This window comes from Saimiri boliviensis, chromosome 14, assembly GCF_048565385.1.
Source record: "Saimiri boliviensis isolate mSaiBol1 chromosome 14, mSaiBol1.pri, whole genome shotgun sequence".
Lineage (NCBI taxonomy): Eukaryota > Metazoa > Chordata > Mammalia > Primates > Cebidae > Saimiri > Saimiri boliviensis.
Genome location: NC_133462.1, coordinates 94,527,739 through 94,549,665, shown reverse-complemented (window position 1 = coordinate 94,549,665; position 21,927 = coordinate 94,527,739). Strand labels below are relative to the sequence as shown.

At 45.5% G+C, this 21,927-nt stretch overlaps 1 protein-coding gene across 1 annotated transcript; it reads right to left on the bottom strand.

Moving 5' to 3' along the window:
* Positions 1-80: 80 nt before the first annotated feature.
* On the bottom strand, positions 81-21,309 carry TRIM58 (tripartite motif containing 58). Its single transcript, XM_039464327.2, has 6 exons — positions 20,896-21,309; positions 18,322-18,417; positions 13,795-14,025; positions 10,518-10,540; positions 10,322-10,422; positions 81-3,719 (listed from the first exon to the last, which is right to left on the bottom strand). The coding sequence occupies exons 1-6, from the start codon at positions 21,307-21,309 to the stop codon at positions 3,130-3,132; spliced, it is 1,455 nt and encodes a 484-aa protein (XP_039320261.1). The 3' UTR covers positions 81-3,129.
* Between the last annotated feature and the right edge of the window lie 618 nt (positions 21,310-21,927).

Here is a 21,927-nt window from a genome sequence, read left to right as displayed (position 1 = left end):
CGAACACCCGAGTGCAGGGTTGTCCAATATATATAAAACATAATATAGAATTTTCTAGCAGGTACATCAAAGCAGTAAAATTAATTTCAATAAAATATTTAATTCAAAACAATATCATATTAATATTGATATTACATAGCATATTTTCAATGTTTTATGTGATTTTTGTAGTACATGTTTGTACATGTTACTATTAATGTAATAATATTTATACTCACATATTGGCATATCATTTCTTTTTTTTTTTTTTTTTTTTTTGAGACAGAGTTTTGCTCTTGCTACCCAGGCTGGAGTGCAATGGCGCGATCTCGGCTCACCGCAACCTCCGCCTCCTGGGTTCAGGCAATTCTCCTGCCTCAGCCTCCTGAGTAGCCGGGATTACAGGCACACGCCACCATGCCCAGCTCGTTTTTTTGTATTTTTAGTAGAGATGGGGTTTCACCATGTTGACAGGATGGTCTCGATCTCTTGACCTCGTGATCCACCCGCCTCGGCCTCCCAAAGTGCTGGGATTACAGGCATGAGCCACCGCGCCCGGCCCTGGCATATCATTTCTAAGTCACTGTGATGGCAACACATCCTAGGGTGCTAAAAGGATCAGCCCAGCTGCTGTAGAGAATGGGAGTGGAAGGACGTAGAGCCCAAGCAGGACCACTGTGAGGAAACGAGTGTCATAATCCAGACAGGCAGGACGAAGTTCCGACCACAGTTACAGCAGCAGGGCGGCCAGGACAACTGAGCCCTAGACATGTTCTGAAAGCAGGACCAGCAGGGCTTGCCGATGGGCTGGACCCGGGTGGGAGAAATCGAGAGAGGACGCCGTCAGACGCCTGGCCTCGGCATCAAAGGAATGGAGTTGCCATCCAGTGACAAGATGCCTGTGGTGTTTGTTGCTTTTGTTGCTGTAGTTAGTGGGGAGACTTGGGGGGAAATTGGAGTTAAGTTTTAGGAATATTGACTTTAAAATGTCTGTTTTGATGTCAAGTGGAGAGCTGGCATTCAGAGGAAAGGATAGGGAAAGCCAGGAAATGCGTATGGATCGAGAGGATTTTGCTGGTCATGAAACAAAATTCCAGAGGAAATAGTGGAAATCTTTTAGGAGTTGGAGACGGAAAGAGACAGGTCATCATAGGAGACAGGCAAAGCTCTTTGAACCGAATGTAAGAGATGAAGACTCACTTCGGTTACTGACTGACTGAAACCATAATAAAATGCACAGTGAGACAAGATTCAAGGGAGACAGTTGAGACCAGAATATTCCTGGGACTCTTGTTTCCCCCTGTGAAGAGTGGAAGGCGTCTCTGTGAGTGGGTGGTGCCCCATGGAAGGGATCCCTCCTCGTCCCGGTGGGAAGGGATGCTGCTGCCGAGCTGAGGCCCATCTTCTCCACATGGACCTTGCATGAGGGAGACCTAGGGGAGGCATGGTCTGCGGAACACGAGCAAGATGGACATACGGATGCGTTATTTCCTCTGTTTGCAAAGCTGAGACAGAGAGAAGTGTTCGCTCATGATCAGACAACTAAAAAAATCTGGAAAGAAAGCTACATCAGTAATATAACTGGAAGGTAAGCTAAGGATGTCAGTAAAAAAAAAAAATCTCGCTGGAAAAGTATCTTGAACTTCAAATTGAGAAGGAAAAGTTAAACCTTCTGCAGATTATTACCAGATAATGTTAAATAATTTGCGATTAATAAATATTTGGTTAGCATTGAAGCGTTTATCGTTTAAGCATTTTAGCACTTGTGTAGCAATTATTTATAAGATACTGATATAAAGGCGGCAGCAAGGTTAGCCTTCAATAACTTTTAAGAATTTTGTTGGAAAGATACAGAATCTACTTTAAAAATGTTAAATATTATCATCATTTCATCATCATCATCATAAAGTACTTAAATAGAAAGGCTGAATTCAAACCAGCAATATCAATTATAACCTTAAGTATACACTATAACACTGTGAGGCCAGTATATTTGTTCCATGTGTAGGAACCATAATAAGCAGCTGAAAGAAAGACAGGTGTGTTGTTTGAGATTTTTTTTTTTTTTTTTGGAGACCGAGTCTCGTACTGTTGCCTGGGCTGGAGTGCAGTGGCGTGATCTAGGCTTACTGCAACCTCCACCTCCCGGGTTCAAGCTATTCTCCTGCCTCAGCCTCCTTAGTAGCTAGGATCACAGGCACCTGCCACCTAGCTAATTTTTTCTATTTTTTTTTTTTTTTTAGTAGACATTTTTCACCATGTTGGCCAGGCTGGTCTTGAACCCCTGACCTTGTGATTGCCCACCTCAGCCTCCCAAAGTACTGTGATTAAAGGCGTGAGCCACTGCGCCCAGCCTTGAGGTCTTATAGCTAGTAAATGTCTAGGTCAAAGAACAAGTTGAATTAAAATTCTGATAAATTCTATTTAGAGTGTATCCAAAGAAAAAGGAAAAAGTCTAGGAGTCAGTGATATTAGATTCAGAGGAATGAGCTTCATAGTTCTTAAAAATTAGTTCCAGAATAAAAAGGATTTTTAAAGTAACTAAGTAACATCATAGGCAATGTGAATGTATCAAGGAATGGCTCGAAATATATTAATTTAGAAGGAAACAACAGGTTAAACAATAAGAGGTAAGAAACAAGGAATGAGAGAGAGAGAGAGAGAGAGAAACAGAAAGATAGAGGGGGAAGGAGAGAATGAGGAGGAAAATCAGGAATAGGAGGAGAAACAGAATTATGAATGTGATACTGGAATAGTATCAGACCATTCTGAATCCATTTAAGAATTGCCACGTTAATTCTTACATGGAAGATTTGGAATAAAAGGATATTAAAAGGTATAAAAATGTTAACGAATGAATAGAAATCCTTATGCAATCAAAGGTCATTAAACTGAAGGAAGACTCATCAAGAAAGTGTGATCTAGAAATAGAGGCTAAGATTGCCTCCATTTCTAAAATCATTATGCTCTATAGTCTTCCCATATGTAAATATTTCATATTCTTTCTTTTGTCCCATGGAAATATTTCCACAGCAACAAGGAATATAGTACTGGCCTAAATGGGGGTATTTGTTAAAACTTAGCATGTTGACTCCTTCACCCGCTCCAGGAACGTTGGCTAGGCTATGACTGCATCTTGGGAACAGAATTTTAGAGATGATCATCTCTTACATGAGAAGCAGGATCTAAATGATCCCTGGATGCCCAATTTTCTGACTCTGCTGCTGTTATAGGTGGCAAGGCAACGGGAGTTGCATCACAGATGAAAAAGTAAGGCCGAAGAACACCAGAGAAGAGCTGGTTGAATGTGTAGATATAAGATCCACTTGTGACGTTGTAAAATGAGACTTCACCGGCTTCATAGTCCAAGAAAATCCCAACGCAGCGAGGACTTTCCAGTCGGAGAAGAGGCACTGACGGGGAGGCAAGGACCATGTACTCATTCCCTTTCAGCAGCCACAGGGCCCAGACCCCGTTCTCGGGAGACGGTGTGGTCTCCCCTCTTCTGGCCATCGTGTCTTGACAGACTCCTAACCCCCACTCCGCTCTTTCTCCCACCTGCACCTCCCAGTAATGCCTTCCCGATGAGAAGGTCTGCAAACCCAGGACGCAAGGCCACGTGTCAAATCGCTCAGGGTTGCTGGGGACATCCCTCCATAGTTCTCCATCCTGCACATTGCGCAGGTCAGCAGTCAAGAGCAGACTAGGGTGCGCCGTGGCGGGATCCAGCTTTACATCCACTGTGGAAAGAATTTGGTGGAGCAGGTGAAAGGAAAGAAAGGACTGGCAGAAACTCCGGAAGCTACTGCAAAGAACAGTCCCACAGTTCCCCACTTTTCTCTCTCTAATAACTCCTAGAGAAAACAAACCAGTATTTCACCTTACAGGTGAAATATTCTTTATTACTTCATTATTCTGTATTACTTTCTGGTGTACTCCACTGTTTCCTCTGCATAACTCAGAACTCATTAACTTCCCCAGTGAAAATCATTAGTGATGCTGACAAAGCAAGTGCATAATCATTTGGTTTCATTTACATCTAGCGTGTGAGAGTGTGTGCGTGTGTGTGTGTGTGTCACAGAGTCTTACTATGTTGCCCAGGCTGGAGTTCAGAGGTATTCAGGGGCACAGCCATGGTACACTACAGCCTCAAACTCCTGGACTCAAGGGACCTCCTGTGTCTGCCTCCCCAGTATCCGGGACTCTAGGTGCACACCACCATGTCTGGCTTACATCCAAAGCATTTGGGTACACGTAGGAGGATCCTCTGCATTTAACATAAAATGTATAAACCCCTTAGGGATTTCTTTTTCTTAAAATCTATAGGAGAGTTTTATTAACATGAAATCCACTACTGTCAAGATTATATTACTGTGGTAGGCAGAATTCTAAGATGGACCCCACGACCTTCACACCCTGGTGTTAGCCTCATGACTATGTTACATTATATGACAAGAGACAGATTATCTAGGTGGATCGAATCTAATCCCACAAGTTCTATAAAATCATAACGTTTTCTCTGGCTACTGGGTTGGTGGCAGCAGGAAAGGTCAATGAGACATGGATTTGATATCTCTTTGCTGGCTTTGAAGAGGGAAAGGTCACATGAGGAGAAAGGTGAGTGAGTTTTAGAGCTGAGAGTGCTCTCCAGAGCTGGGATGGCCCCCAACCAACAGCCGGCAAGAAAACAGGAATCTCAGTACTGCCTTTGCATGGAACTGCATTATGCCAACAATCTGAATAAGCTCGGAGGTTAAGATTCTTCCCCAGACCTACAGAGAAGCCTAGCCTCGTCAACAGCCATATTTGGGCCTCGAGGAAACCAGAGGAAGCAGAGGAGCCAGCTGAGCCTACCTGGATGTCTGTCTCCAGAACTGTGAGATATTAAATCGTATGGCTTTAAGCAGCTAAGCTTGCAGTGACTTGTTATATAACAATTTAAAAAATTGATACTGTGAAGTCCCAGCGAGACTGATGAGACATCTGGCCCATATACATAATAAATATGTCTAGATATGAAACTCAAGGAAGAAGGGAGAATGTAAAATATTCAGTGGATTTCCTTATAAGCATTCCTCATAAGTAGCAAGTTAATTAACAATATGGTTTGGATGTGTATCCCCTCGAAATCTCATGTTGAAATGTGGCTCAGCTTGCAAGAGTTGCTTGTTTAACAGGAGCCTGGAAGCCCCCCACTTCACTGCTTCCTTTCTTGCCATGTGATATACTGGCTCCCCCTTTGCTTTCCATCATGACTGGAGGTTTCCTGAGGCCTTGCCAGAAGCAGGTGCCAGCACCATGCTTCCTGTACAGTCTACAGAACCATGAGCCAAAATAAACCACATTTCCTTATATTAACAAAATACTCAACCTCAGGTATTTCTTTATAGCAATGCAAAAACAGACTAACACGTGAATATCGTTTGGTTTTTAACATCAGAACAAATACTCCTTCTACTGCTACTGCTACTGCCATGCTACTACCCACTGCTGCCACTGCCACTACACTTATTTACCTCTATCAACACTTTTAGTGAACTTTTTTTTTTTTAATTGAGACAGAGCCTTGCTCTGTTGCCCAGTCTGGGGGTGCAGTGGGATTACAGGTGTGAGCCACCACGACCAGCCTAGTAAAGTCTTCTTGATATCCAACCTGAGTGGTCACATAACTGCCCAGTGCAATATTTATATTAACTCATACAGCCACCCTGAGAGTCACCACAGTCATCCCTGCATTACACAAGAGTAGATTCAGAGTCGAAGAGTTGATGTGGTTTTCCAGACTCTAGAGATGAGTAACAGGCTGGGAGGTAGGCCTCCACGAAGCGTGCATTTAACATAGGTCATGTGTCCCCATGCCATTCCTGCTCCAGCACACCTGTCTGCGTCATTTCTAACAAAAGAGAACGGTGAGACAGCTTTTCAGGTGGTCTATATCCCACTCCTCTCCCGACCCTTTCTCTCCTAAACTCAATTCTTCATCATGATATGACCACGCTCCACCCCAACTGCTCATGTCCGTCTTCCCAGGGGCCTCCACGCTGATGAACGGCTATTTGTCAGGTTCATCTTAAATGATTTTTCTGTAGCTCTCAAGACTACTGAGAATCCATTTGTCCGAAAAACCTCCTGCTTCCAAAGACAACACTCATCCACGTCTCCCCTTCCTCTCTGCCCGCTGCTCCTTGGCCCTGTTTGCTTTCTCCTCCCCTCGTCCACCACCACTGGAGAAACCTGTGGTCCCAAGACTTGGACCTTTTCTTTCTCTCTCAGCTCACTCCCTACCTCCCCGGGGCCTGGCTGGCTCACCGCTTTGATAGACTTCCATTCACATGGAATCAGGCACTGATTCTCAACGCACGGCCTTAGGTTTGACCTTTACCCTGAAACTGCCTATCGTACATTCATCTGTTTACCTGACACCAATATTTGGATATTTAGCGCTCATCACAATATCCACGTGTCCAAAACCCAACCTCCTCCTTCTGCTTCAACTGAAGCTTTCCTCACCAGTTTAAGTGGCAATCACATTTTGCCAGTTTGCAAGATCCAAAACCTTGGAATCATTCCTGGCTGTTCTTTTTTATGGCATATCATATATAATTCAACAGCAAATCTTACCAGCTCTGCCTTCAGTATAGAACAACAATCTGTACATCTTGCGGCACCTTCAGGAATAACATCTGTTCCAACATAATCATCTCTTACCAAATTATTCCAAAGACCCTTAACTGTTTTTCCCATGCAATCTTCTCCTCTCTGTAATTTACTTACAAGAAAGCATATAGAGTGATCCTCACAAAACATTAGTCCAAACTATTTTTCTTTCTTTTTTTTTTTTTTTTTTTTTTTTTTTGAGAAAGAGCCTCAATCTTGTTGCCCAGACTGGAGTGCAGTGGCACGATCTCAGCTCACTGCAACCTCCTTCTGCTGGGTTCAAGCAATTCTCCTGCCTCAGCCTCCCAAGTAGTTGGGTGTGGGCTAATTTTTATATTTTTAATAGAGATGGGTTTTCACTGTGTTGGCCAGGCTGGTCTCAAACTCCTGACCTCAAGTGATCTGCCCACCTTGGCCTCCCCAAGGGCTGAGATTACAGGCACAAGCCACGGTGCCTGGCCCAATCATCTTTCAGTGATGTCCTATTTCACTGAGGGATACAGTATCATACTCAGAGTGGCTTGCCTATCTAGCCCTTCCTTGGTCTCTCCAACCCTCCTGTCATTTACTCTGCCAAAGAGTCCTCACGCTGACATCCTCACGGCTCCTGAAACGCACCTGCCATCCTCCATGTCGGGCCTTAGTGCTCATTTCTGCTGCCTGAATGCTTTCTTCCAGATCACGTTTGCTGGGTTATCCGCTACAGGCCAACGTCTTCCCTGGTCACCTTATTCAAAACTAGAACTTCTTGTTACCCTTTTCACCCTCCTTTTTATTTTCTTCAATATCCTGTATCATCCGCTTACAGTCTGTGTATTTTGATTAAGTAAATATCTGCAACACAACGCTATGGATTGTAGTGTATTTTGTTGCTGTTGTTGAATAATATATTCAAATGTTTAAAAGAATGGATGAGATAAAATGAATAATACATTCAATTGATTATTTCATTCAATAGAAATAAATATTGATATCAGGTTACTGTGTCTGATGGTGCCATGATAAATTTAATCAAGTCAGGCATTTAGTACATATTCATCTGCCCATGAGAACATGGGTACTATGGTGAGGAGATGGGTTTTCTCATTAAAGGGACATTACAATCTTTCTCTGCAAGTAGTGAAGTGACCATTCAGACATAGTCTATCTCCATTACTTGGGATAAATTAGATTTTAAAATGAAATTTTAAAAAATACGGAATCTATACTGTTTTAAAGCATAACACAATCGGACTGAACAAACTAAATTTTTGTGACCCTGCTTATTCCTACATAAAAATAATTGACAATATTTTTGGCTTTCTTGACCAATTCAAGCAAATCGTCAAATTCTCAGCCAGTAAATTAAACCAAACTTCTTGTTAATTGATAACTGCAATGCTTTCATATTGATTACTTTCAGGAGGTGGGGTGCTTTCAAATGTTTCATTTTATCCTCCAAACAATTTGTTTAGCATTTGACAAACAAGGAAAAATGGAAATTTACTGGGACTAACATTACTCATATCACAGCTAATAGGAGATAAACTGCAGTTTTGCACCCACTGTTCTAACCAAATATAGACTCTATGGGTGGCCGTGACTCTGATGTTCTTCATGAATATACCAATCCTCATCCTTCTGGCATGGTGTATTCTCCCACTGAAGGAGACCAGGGAATTTTACCCTAAAATATGGCACCCTGGTAAAACCCACTATTTTAAAGTAAAGGTCCTTGGAGACCACCACACACTGGAGGAAGCTTTATTCTGCCTCAAGTCCCTGTGTTCTTAAATGATTTAGCTCATACTGCAGGAAGACAGACTTAATCTGTGAACACACCTGGACAAACTTTAGTCACAAACCACTATCTACCTTTTCAACAGACTTTGTCCCAAGCCACTGTATGTATACCAAGCCCAAAGAATCCTTGAAAAAAGTCATTTACTATCTCCCTAAAATCACCCACACCTCCCCATCTTCCTTTCCTCCAATAAAGAAGGGTACATAAGCATCCGTGTCCCACTGAGTTACTGGGTAATTATTCTCCTGCGGTTCCACTGTGCTATGAATGTTACAACTTTTCTATGCCTGTGTTCCTATTTGTCTTTGGTCAGCTGATTTTCAGCAAACATTCCTAGGGAAAGGGGAAAGCTCTGCCTTGCCCTCTACACTGTCTCCTTTACAGTTTGGCATTGCCATGAAATCTCAGGAAGGCCACATGCCCCCATTCAGCATGGATGCCTTTAAGAGGAGTGTGTGAGTCACCACACCATTGATACTGCGAAGGATATATTTGGTCTACATCCTGTTTACTGACATATAGTTCTTAAAATCCTTGGAATTTCCAGAAAGACAAGTGTCTTTTGTATGCTAGTAGGATGACTTGTAGTTGGTGACCCCCAGAAAGCCCCCCACTGCGTGTGGGTTACCAGGGGCACCAGCTACGTGATTAGAGGCTGGAAACTTTCAGTCCTGTGCGCCACGCCCCTGCCCACCTCTGAACGTGATTAGAGGCTGAAAGCTCTCAGTCCTGTGTGCCACGCCCCCACCCACCTCTGAAGAAGAGAAGGGAGGGTTGATAAACCAATGGCCTATGACTTAATCGATCATGTCTACATAGTGCTTCTATAAAAAGTCAAAAGAGGCCAGGTGCGGTGGCTCACGCCTGTAATCCCAGCACTTTGGGAGGCTGAGGCAGGTGGATCACGAGGCCAAGAGATTGAGGCCATCCTGGCTAACAAGGTGAAACCCCATCTCTACTAAAAATACAAAAGTTAGCTGGGCATGGAGGCATGTGCCTGTAGTCTCAGCTACTCTGAAAGCTGAGGTAGAATTGCTTGAACCTGGGAGGCAGAGGTTGCAGTGAGCCGAGATTGCACCACTCCATTCCAGTGAGACTCCATCTCAAAACAAAAACAAAAACAACCAAAAGAACTGAGTTCTGAGAAGTTCCAGATAGCTGAACACATGGCGGTTCTGAAGGTAGCATGCCCAGAGGGTGTGACGCTCCATACCGCTTCTCACAAACCTCGCCCTATGAACCTCTTCCAGCTGTTCATCTGTATCCTCTGTAACACCCATTATAATAAGTGAGTGAATATGTGTCCCTGAGTTCCATGAGCTGTTTCAGGAAATCAGGTGAACTCAAGAAGGAGGTGGTGGGAACCCCAATTTACAGTCAGTTGGTCAGAACCACAGGCCACAACCTCTGCTTGTGACCAGCATCTGAAGTGGGGTAAGTCTGTGGGACTAAACCCTCAACCTGTGGGACCTGATGCCATCTCCAGGTAGATAGTGTCAAAATCAAATGGCAGGGAAGGACTTCTGGCTGGAGCATCTGCTGGAGAACAGATTGGCTGTTTGTGGGAGAAATCCCCACATAGTTTGGTGACCAGAAGTGATACGTTGTATTGATGCTGTAAAGAGAACTTCTTCCCCTATCCCTTTAATAACCTTGCCCCCGTCTATGGCTCCCAGCACCAGCAGGGAGGCGGAGCTCTGTCAGCATGGGTCCCAGAGTGAGGAGAGGTGCCACAGAAGGCCCCACACCCAGTAACAAACCAACAGCACACTCTCAAAATAAATCTCCGCTGATGCGGGCCACTGAGACTTCAGGTCCTGTTGGTCACTGCGGCTGACTGGCACACTGCAACACTAGGCAAACCCCTGGCACCGAATTCCCAATTCCTAAAGTGCAAACTACCTTGGAACTTCCTCAGCATTTCCCTCCTCCCAGGGATGCGACATGCCGTCCTCAGTTCCATGGGGATGTTCTCTGCTTCCAGCCTCGTGACAGCCTTACTTCTGAGAAGAGCACAGAAACCACAGAAGTCAGCAGCGCTATCCACCAGCTCCTCTGCCTCTCCCAACCCCTTCACCAATTCAGAAAGCAGACATACCTGCTCAGCACTTCTCTTACACCCTGAAAAGGAAAGAAAAACACAAACAGCATGAGCGGGACCCCCAAATTGCCTTTCACAGTCAGACTAGGGACACCATGAAAATTTCCTTAGAAATTACTGGAAAACATGAACGATTAAGATACAATTATAGGGGACAATAAAACTCTTTTCTCTTTTCTTTTTTTTTTTTTTTTGAGATGGAATTTCATTCTTGTTGCCCAGGCTGGAGTGCAATGGCGCGATCTCAGCTCACTACAACCTCTGCCTCCCAGGTTCAAGTGATCCTCCTGCCTCAGCCTCCCGAGTAGCTGGGATTACAGATGCCCACCACATGCCTGGCTAAATTTTTTTGGTATTTTTAGTAGAGAGGGGGTTTCACCACGTTGACCAGGCTGGTCTCAAACTCCTGATCGCAGGTGATCCACCCACCTCAGCCTCCCAAAGTACTGGGATTACAGACATGAGTCACCGTGCCTGGCCAAATCTCTTTTCTTTAAAGCCACACAAAATGTAGGTTAATTCCTGTAACATCTATCAATTTATTTTCTGAATTAATAATTCTGGCCCTTGGATATTGTAGCAGAGTAACATTCTGCATGCAATTCAGACAGAATAGGATAAAATAGATCCTAAGAACTTGTAGAATTTATTTGAGGGGCAGGGATAGGTTCCTCAAATAAAGACACAAAATGTTTCCCTAAATGTCTTTATAAGAATTACAAATTCCTAATTCTTTGAACCAACATACCACAGCCATTCATATTGAGTAGGTTACCTAAGTAGATTTAAAAAGGAAGCCTTTACTAACTAGCAACAGTTTTTCTCAAAGTAGATTATTAAATAAATATAACTATGATATATTTATTATATTAATAATTGTATTTGGGATACATTTCCCCTCCCTCCTTAAAACAGTCACCAATCAGATAAGTCCTGATGGCATAAAAGCAGGGAAAAAAATCTGCTTTATCCTGTATAGGAATGTCAGGCCTTGGTCTTGGCCTTTGGGGGTGAACTGTAGCTTATCAGTACCAGGGAAGAAAGGGAAAGGTAAGTATATTTTACACAGCCTGGGCACCGTAACCAAGCCTCACGTCTACTAAAACTTTTTACAAAATTAGCTGGGCATGGTGGTGCACACCTGTAGTCCCAGCTACTCAGGAGGCTGAGGCACAAGGACTGCCTGATCCTGGGAGACTGAGGCTGCAGTGAGCTATGATCATGCCACTGCACTGCAGCCTGAGTGACAGAATGAGATCCTACCTTTGAAAAAAAATAGATACATTATTTAAGAATTTATCCTCCCTATAATTTGTTTTGTAACATCTATTTGGTGGTAAACTGCTAAATTTAAATAGGTTGTTACGTGAGACATGGTGAGTTAAGGCAATAAGTGTTATTGTTGAAACTGTCAAGCCGGACACGGGGTTCATGCCTATAATCCTAGCACTCTGGGAGGCCAAGGTGGGTGGATAACCTAAGGTCAGGAATTCAAGACCAGCCTGGCCAACATGGCAAAACCCTGTCTCTACTAAAAATACAACAACAACAACAACAAAAATTAGCCAGGGGCAGTGGCACGTGCCTGTAATCCCAGCTACTCAGGAGGCAGAGGCAGGAGAATCGCTCGAGCCCATGAGGTGGAGGTTGCAGTGAGCCAAGATCACACCACTGTACTCCAGGTTGGGCAACAGAGTGAGACTCTGTCTCAAAAAAAAAAAAAAAAAAAGAAAGAAAGAAACTGTCAAAGTTCTTGTGTTTATTTGCTATCTGCTATTTAGAAAATTAACTCCTTTCTGACTCTAGTTTACTAACAAGGAAATGAACATAACAATAAAATATAATTTATATATACGCATATATATAAAAGATAAAATGAAACAAATTAAACTGCTTTATAAATTCATTCATTTAACGCTCCCCTGCCACATAACCACTACTGTTTAGTCACTGTACTTGTAAATATTATACAGACAATTACTACGATTATTTATATTCATGGTCTTTCAGTGTCTAGAACTAAGTCTGAAAAGGTAGAATCTGTGGGTCAGCTGTTAAATGAGGGCCTGAAGCACTTAGTTTAGAACTCCCTGAATGAGTCACTGGGGAGGAGACAGGAGTCGGCCCAGATAGGCCGGGCGCAGTGGCTCACATCTGTAATCCCAGCACTTTGGGAGGCTGAGGCAGGCAGATCACCTGAGGTTGGGAGTTCAAGAACAGCCTGACCAAGATGGAGAAACTCCGTCTCTACTAAAAATACAAAAAATTAGCCTGGCTGGTGGCACATGCCTGTAATCCCAGCTACTAAGAAGACTGAGGAAGGAGAATCGCTTGAACCCGCGAGGCGGAGGTTGTGGTGAGCTGAGATCATGTCATTATTACACTCCAGCCTGGGGAACAAGAGCAAAATTCCATCTCCAAAAGAGAAGTCGCCCAGATAAACTTCTGTTGGCGCTGATTCTATCAAGCAAACACGGATTCATCAACAACTGTGGCTTTCGCTGTCCACCGGCATATGATGTCTTCACAGAGGATTGAAAGCAAAGATTTCCTTTCACTGTTACTTGTCCTTCTGTTCTCTAATCCCAAATAGACTGGGAGCAAACTGCAGGAGTCCGCGTGACCCCTCCTCGCCGTGCCGGGAACGGGCACGCGACGTGGGCCAGGAAACAAGGGTTTGCTTCACAATCCAGTATGACAGTCTCAAGCTGGACAATGTAAATCATGATTCACCCTTTGGCTGTGACACTGAAATGTGCCATGCAGACTCTCTGGGTTAGCCATCGCTGAAAAACTGCAGGGCTGTCGTGACAACCTGACCGTGAGGGTTCAAGAAACACTTCTCCGCCAGCAGAGGGCAGCCTGTCCTTTTCCCAGCTGCTTACATTCTCAGAAATCATTAAATTAATTTTAATTTAAAAAAGTCTTTAGTCCTTAATATGAACTATATGCTGTTTGCTTGTTTTTTGAGAGAGGGTCTTGCTGTGTTGCCCAGGCTGGTCTCAATTTCCTCGGACCAAGCGATCCTCCTGTCTCAGCCTCCGTAGGAGCTGGAACTGCAGGCATGTGCCACCGTGCCAGATTCAAACTATATAATTCTCTAGAATCTCATGATTCTGAGTAAATTCTAGGGTGTATAAGCTGCCTTCTGAGAAATTCTAGGGTGCCCGTTTCCTAAAGAACATAAGTGCCAAAGTGTTTGTCTCTGAGGGCCCCTGTCCCTGTCTCCCACGTCAGTCTCACACCTGCCTGCTTCTCCGGCACCCGGCCTCACCTCCAGCAGGCCCAGGGCTGGGCGCCGGCACCTCTCCTCCAGCTCCTCTGCCAGCTCCTTCAGGGCCTTGCTCTGCTGGGCCAGCCGGCCCTTGCTCTCGCGCAGTCGCTGCAGGGTCACTCGCTCCTCCTCCTCCAGCCGCCGCAGCTGCAGTTGCTCCTCCTGGGCCAGAAAGCCACGATGCTTCTCAAACTCCAGGCGGAAGCGCTGCCTTTGCATTTCCACTTTCTCCTGGGGTGACACAGTGATCACGTCATCACACCTGGCCTCCTGCAGCTGTGTACAGGATGGTGCTGGAGAAGGCAGCGTCCAGCGTTTCCTGAGCTCTGTAACTCTGTGGACTGACTGGCTGCATTCCAGCAACATGGGCAGACTGCAGTCCATTCATATAAGCAGCAGCCCAGTAGAGTTTTCTCTTTTTCTGAGACGGAGTCCCACTCTGTCACCCAGGCTAGAGTGCAGTGGCACAATCTTAGCTCACTGCAACCTCCACCTCCCAAGGTCCAGTGATTCTCCTGCCTCAGCCTCCCAAGTAGCTGGGACTACAGGTGTGTACCACCACGCCCAGCTGACTTTGTGTGTGTGTGTGTGTGTGTGTGTGTGTGTGTGTGTGTATGTGTATTTTTAGTAGAGATGGGGTTTCATCACGTTGGCCAGGCTGGTCTCAAACTCCTGACCTTGTGATCCAGCGGCCTCAGCCTCCCAAAGTGCTAGGATTACAGGCATGAGCCACTGTGCCCGGCCAAGTTTTCAAACTAAAGAAAAAATACTGTTGGACTGGGGTTCCCATTTTGCCATAGGCTTTGGGGTGAGGCACTTTCATATTCAAGTTTCAGTACCTTATACAAAATGTGAGATTTCAGGGAAGTTGAGGCAGGAGGATTGCTTGAGGCCAGGAGTTCAAGATCAGCCTGGGTAACAAAGCAAGACGCAACCCCATCTCTAAAAAAATTAAAATCAACTAGCTGGGCATGGTTGTAAGCTCTGTAGTTCCAGCTACCCACAAGGCTGAGGTGGGATGATCACCTGAGCCTAACAGCTCGAGGCTGCAGTAAGTGATGACTGCACCACTGCACTTCAGCCTGGGCAACAGAGCAAGACTCCATCTCTTTAAAAATGTGGGGAAAGGAAGAATACGTGGATTACAGTTAAATATCGATTAAACTGCAAGAACAGTGATTAGCATAGAGCAGTCACACAACAGAAGTTACCATTTACCAGTAGATTACTCACTAGAACCACTCCAAACAACTGGGTCTTGAAGAAATAGTAGAGACCTAGAATTGTTTGAATAAGAAAGGCCTAGAGATGAGAAAATATGAATGCTGTTTCATAATATGGTGATAGTGAACACAACCATAAGCCTAACGTTCTCTACAAAGCCAAGAAAGAACCAAGCGATGCTCAGGCCACAGTTTCAGAGTTCACGTCAGGGAATTAATCCCGACTGCTACCCAGATCTCACATCTACAGTTTTTGAATAGACCTAAGGAACATGCTTCGTCACAGGCTTATTTGGTCGATTTTCTTCTCTCAAGAAGAGTATATGAGAAACTAACTTTAAACTGAGTTTGAGAGGCAAATCGCTCCCTCAAAGTACCTATGCCTTGGATTCTCTGTCCTGTTTTTACTGATTGCATTTTTTGTATATATTCATAGGGTACAAATGCAGTTTTATTACATTGTTATATTGCTTCGTAGGTGAAGTCATTTGCCTGTTTTTAAACGTGGTTAACTTCTTGCTTTGACTAAAAGGCAGAAGCTATCACCTTTTTAAACTCTAAACATCCCCTAAGACTTAACTCCTTCCTTTCATTTTCCATCTCTACTTCCTTCTACCATTTTTTTTTTTTTTTTTTTTAAAGACGGAGTCTCAATGTCACCCAGGCTGGAGTGCAGTGGTACAATCTCGGCTCACTGTAAGCTGTACCTCCCAGGTTCAAGTGATTCTCCTGCCTCAACCTCCTGAATAGCTGGGATTACAGGCACCTGCCACTACGCCCAACTAATTTTTGTGTTTTTAGTAAAGACAGGGTTTCACCATGTTGGTCAGGCTGGTCTCAAACTCCCAACCTCAGGTGATCCTCCCACCTCAGCCTTCCGAAGTGCTGGGATTACAGGCATGAGCCACCATGCCTGGCCCCTTCTACCACTTTCTAGATCACGAGATTCAGAAGACTTCACCTTGTTTCTGAAATCAGTCAACTCTGAATTCCATGTGGTGATTCCCGAAAGATGTAACTCATGTAAACATGAGAAGCTCTCTTCATATCAGAGGCTGGGCTGTTGTGGGTGGGGCAATTAACCCAGCCGCTAGAAAAGAGTAGAGTCATACCTGGGGCGTGAGGGAGGGTGTGGGGGGAAGCGATTTGCCTGCAATTCATCTTCCTTTCACACCACCCTCTTGAGCACAACTATATCTGCAGATAGAGAAAGAGGAAAGGTTGTTCTGTAGTATTTAGAAACCTTTTGACCAAACATGTGCTTGCTGTACTTGGCTCACAGGGATACATTCTTGATGGTAACGATCATGCAAGTTTACTTGGCTTAGAACAGGGATCTTAGTAGCATCCCTACTTAAGAATAATGGGTAGAGGGCTTAAAGCATGCAGGATCTCAGATCTCAGAATATGGGGATTCTGATTTTATAGATCTGTGGTCAGGCCAGGGTTGAAAACAATGGACTTGTATTTCAGCCTAAAAAGAACAAACATTATTAATCAATAACACAATAATGTACATCCTATCACTAGGTACATTACATGTCAATAATGTACATTATTTAATAGTGTAAAGATTTGTTCTCACTCTTTTTATCTCTATTGCCACTACCCAATCCAAACTATGCTTTACTAGCTTGCTCTTACTGTAAAACCCATTGTCATACCCCTATCACCTAGAATTGCATATTATACTGTCACTACTAGTTTAAAAATATTTGTTAATAATATTGATAAACAAGCTTGTCAGTATTAACATTAATAAGTTTTACTATTTCTTCACACATCTGAGTAATGTTAGGTACTGATGTTATTAACATCAATATTATTTAATATTGATAACTTGTATCCTTTCCTACCACTATGTACATTATTTACCTATAATGCGCATTTTTCTTCTGGGATAAGTGTTATCTTTTCCTATCACTATGTATATATTATAATCTAGTAATGTAGGAAATGTAGAAAAATGTAGTTAAAAAATAGTCTTTATGGCCAGGCGTGGTGGTTCACGCCTGTAATCCCAGCACTCTGGGAGGCCAAGGCGGGTGGATCACAAGGTCAAGAGTTCAAGACCAGCCTGACCAAGATAGTGAAACCCCGTCTTTACTTAAAAAAATACAAAAATTAGCCAGGCACAGTGTCAGGTGCCTGTAATCCCAGCTACTCAAGAGGCTGAGGCAGGAGAATCGGTTGAACCCAGGCAGCAGAGGTTGCAGTGAGCCGAGATCGCACCACTGCATTCCAGCCTGGGCGACAGAGTGAAACTCCATCTCAACAAAAAAAGGCCTTTATGTAATATTTGTGTAAAGATGGAGTATAAGACTAAATTTTCAAATAAAAGAAGGAAAGAACTAGAAATATATAGAGTGATCAGAAAAGAAGGGTCATTTGGAAAAGGAAAAAGAACAGGAATATTCTGTCCAGTATAACTTATTACTTGTATATATGTTGTATTATGTAATACACTGTATGAATGTATACAACTGTACACACAGTTTCTATATATAGTTTCTCAATCTTGACAATATAGACATCTTGAACAGATCAGTTTTTCTTGTAAGTTATGTGGACTGTCCTGTGGACTACCGGGTGTTAAGCTGCATTTCTGCCTCTACTAGATGATAGGTGTACAGCACCCACCCTTCCTCAGCTGTGACAACCAAAAATATCTCCAGATATTGCAAAATGTATCTGGGGGGAAGGTGTTGCCCCAGATTGAGAATCACTGTGTGTAGTGTGTGTGTGTGTGTGTGTGTGTGTGTGTGTGTGTGTATACATGTGTGCATACGCATGTGCATAAAGAAAACATTAAGGGAATAAAAAGAGCTGGTGAGGTGTAAAAAAGATGAAATATGTGCATGTATAGATGATCAAAAAAAGGCTGCATGTTCAGATTATTCCCTGTATATAAGATGATCATCTTGTGCTATAGTTTCATCTGTTACAAAGTTGTGAAATATTCATTATTTCCTTCACCTAACAAATATTTTTAAACTAGTAGTGACAGTATAAGATGCTATTCTCTGTGACAGGGATACAGCAGTGGACTTCACAGTAAGATCAAGCTAGTAAAGCTACTGAATTATAATTTGGATTGCGGGCTGGCAACAGAGAACAAAACAACAAAAATGAACCACATCGTTTGAGGGGACAGGGATGATCCAGGATGGCCCCGCAATGTTCTTCTTGAGCAACTATAGAGATGGAACAAAAGTGCTGGAGAATGGATGATGCCTGAAGACTTATTGATCCAAATCTGGATCCTTCAAACACACAGCCTCCTAAAGCCGCAACATGCTCTTACCTTCCAAATGACAGTCTTTTTCCCCAAGCTGGCCTCCTGAGTCAAGGCCTCCTCCATCTCTTTCCTCACAAGTTCCAGAGCCATCTGGAGCTCCTCCTGTTTGGGAAGATATTCCAAAGCTGTTACAGATGCCTGACGTCAGTCACTACCTGACGTCACTCAAATGTGTGAGGAAATACAAAGATCAACTTAAACAGTCCCTAGAAAGCACATAAAAATGTTCAATATCATTAAAAACTAAACAAATGTATTTTAGTTTTAGAGTCAGGGTCTCGCTCTGTCACTCAGTTGTGATGCAGTGATGCGATCATGGCTCACTGCAGCCTCCGACTCCTGGGCTCAAGTGATCCTCCCACCTCAGCCTCCCAAGTAGCTAGGACTCCAGGCACATGTCATTATACCCAGTTAATTTTGTTTTCTGTAGAGATGGGATCTCACTATGTTGTCCAGGCTGATGTCAAACTGCTGGCCTCCAGAGAGTGTCCCATTTTAGCCTCTCAATGTGCTGGGATTACAGGCATAAGCCATGATGTCTACCTCCCTAAATGTATTTTAACGCCAGATACAATCAAATATTTATCTAAAAGTATGCTCACTGCATCACTATATATGATAGAATAACTGAAATGTTAAAAATAGGGGAGAAAAAACTTACATTAATAGGATAGAATTAAAAGACGTTACAAAATGTTTCATGACAAGGAATAAAATAACATCAATAGATAAGAATATTTTACAAAAAAACATTAATTTTGAAAACAATGTGCTTGTAATGGATATACTGAAACTGGGCTGATGTAAATGAGAAGAATATTAGATGAAATGTCATCTATTGGTGTTTGGTTGAAGAGTGATGCTATTGTATCTCGATATTTCAACTTCCTGAAGTTATTGATTATGATAAAACAAGGGTTTATTATTGTATTATTAGTAATACTATTAGGTCAGAAGAAACGTGGTAGGTTAACTATTTCACATGAAAAAATACAATATACTTTAAATCTTATAATAAGTAAAAATACAATGGGAACTAAATTTGCCTTTAATGTTAGGGCCCTCGCTAGAGGTAAATGTGTGTATTTTATTTACAGAAAATACCCACAAAGATACATATAAAAACAGGATTTTAATTTAAAAATTCTATTCTCAAAGTTACTCAATAAATCCTACATACACATCAATTGTTTTTAAAAGGTGAACATTATAATTGTTATACATAAAATAACAGTAGAATTCATGATACCATTTGACCCAGTCGGGGAAGTGGCATTTGTTTTGGTGTTTACAAAGAACGGGGCACTCTGACACTTGTAGATAGAGAAAAGCTCCCTCAGGCCAAACAAACTGTCAGCAAAAGGGAGCGGATGTGGCACAGTTAGGGCAACAGCGATTCGGCTGAATTTGCTGGGCCTGCTGGTTGGTTAAGACGGGAACTATAGAAAAATAACTTACGGCCCGAGAAAGCTTTCACCGACAGGCTCCGGAGTTCAGATAATGTGTACATGGTATTTCACTGAATCACCGGGGAAAACACAGAGAACACCTTGAGAAATCTCACAGTAGAGGCCCAGGCGGTGACTCACTCCTGTCGTCCCCGCACTTTGGAAAGTGGAGGTGGGCGGATCACGAGATCAGGAGTTCAAGACCAGCCTGGTTAACACGGCGAAACCCCGTCTCTACTAAAAACACCAAAATTAGCTGGGCGTGGCGGCGCGTGGCCGTGATCCCCGCTACTCGGGAGGCTGAGGCAGGAGGCCGGCTTGAAATGGGACCGGGAGGCGAGGGCTGCGGCGGGCAGAGGTCACCCCGCTGCACTCCAGTCGGGGCCGCAGAGCAAGACTCCGTCTCTCCGTCTCAAAAAAAAAAAAAAAGAAGAAAAGAAACGCTACACTAGCAATCTTCTGCATGGCGTTTTCTGGATTTAAAAAAAAGCCAAGAGCATAGCACAGAAGTCTAGCTGGAAAGTACCGAGCACCTACATCTCTCAAATGGCCAAAATCAGGAAGAAACAACAAGGGAGACATGGGTAGACGCAGACAGACGCTGAGGGGAACACGGTCTACACCTTAATTTAAAACAATCAAACAAAATGAACAAATAAAAAGGTTAAGAAAGCTGCTGTTTGCCGTGCGTGGCCGCGTGACTGACAGCCCGTCGGTGAAACACGCCGGCGATTAAGGACGACTCGGAATCAGAGGACGGGCGCGGGCTGGCGGGGGGCGGGAGCGCTGCGGGCGGGGTGGGAGCGGGGTCGAGGGGGGGGGTCCCAGCCACGACGGCGAGGGTGCCTCACACGCCCCCGAGGGCGCCTCCCCCCCCGTCCCCCCCCACGTCCCCCCCGCCGACCCCGCGTCACCTGGTAGCGGCCGGCCGCCTCCCCCAGCGCCTCCCCCCCTTCCCCCCCTCGCCTCCCCCGTCCCCCCCGTCCCCCCCTCGCCTCCCCCCCGTCCCCCCCTCGCCTCCCCCCCGTTCCCCCCTCGCCTTCCCCCCGTCCCCCCGTTCCCCCCTCGCCTTCCCCCCCGTCCCCCCGTCCCCCCCTCGCCTTCCCCCCCGTCCCCCCCGACCCCGCGTCACCTGGTAGCGCCCGGCCGCCTCCCCCAGCGGCGCGCTGCGGTGCGCGGCGTGCTCGGGGCCGGCGGCGCACACCCGGCACAGCGCCGCGCCGTCGTCCTCGCAGAAGCGGCTCAGCTCCTCGCCGTGCCGCGCGCACCGCCGCGCGCCCGCGCCCAGCCCCAGCCGCCGCACGCCCTCCACCAGGCCGGCCAGCTGGCGGTTGGGCCGGAAGCCCGCGCGCCGGAAGGGGCCGCGGCACTGCGGACACGCGTAGACGCCGCCGCGCGCGCCGGGCGCGCGGGCGCAGACCTCGGAGATGCAGCGCAGGCAGAAGCTGTGGCCGCAGTCCACGCTGACCGGCTCCCGCAGCAGGTCCAGGCACACGGGGCAGCGGGCCTCGTCGCGCAGCCGCTCGGCGGGCGGCCCCGCGGCCATGGCCGGCCTCCGCGACGCCGGGGCGCTGCCGTCCTGCCCGCGGCGGGTCTGGGCGCGGGCGCGGCGGGGAGGAGCCCCACGCGGCGGGACCGGCGGGCGCGGGTGGGCGGCGGCCGCGGGCCCCGGTGAAGGCGTCGAGACGAGCCGCCGCCCGGGCCCTCCCACCCGCGAGGGTGAGGCCGGCGGCCGGGGTGACCGAGCGCGCCCCACTGGACCCCCCGCGCCGCACCGTCGCCGTCTGTCCATTTGGACAGTGACTAAACTCTTGCTTCCATCCTTTTTCTTGAGAAGGAGTCTTGCTCCGCTGCCCAGGCTGGAGTGCAGTGGCGCGATCGCGGCTCACCGCAGCCTCTGCCTCCCTCAAGCGATTCTCCTGCCTCAGTCTCCCGAGTAGCTGCGATGACCGGCCTGCACCACCATACACGGCTAATTTTTGGATTTTTTAGTAGAGACGGGGCTTTCATCATGTTGGCCAGCCTGGTCTTGAACTTGTGACCTCAGGTCATCCGCCCCCTCGGCCTCCCAAACTGGCCTCCCAAAATGCTGCGATTAAGGCATAAGCTGCCGCGCCTGGCCTCCATCATTATTAGATAGATTCCGCAGAGATTTCCGGGGTAC

What these genes read in the sequence shown, in the direction of transcription:
- TRIM58 (XM_039464327.2), bottom strand. Translation starts at nt 21,309, where the DNA reads ATGGCCGCGGGGCCGCCCGCCGAGCGGCTGCGCGACGAGGCCCGCTGC. An exon ending in AGGCGGCCGGGCGCTACCAG is followed by an intron (nt 18,418 to 20,895) that starts GTGACGCGGGGT and finishes CTTCCCAAACAG; the next exon opens with GAGGAGCTCCAGATGGCTCT. An exon ending in GTAAGAGAAGTGCTGAGCAG is followed by an intron (nt 10,423 to 10,517) that starts GTATGTCTGCTT and finishes TGCTCTTCTCAG; the next exon opens with AAGTAAGGCTGTCACGAGGC.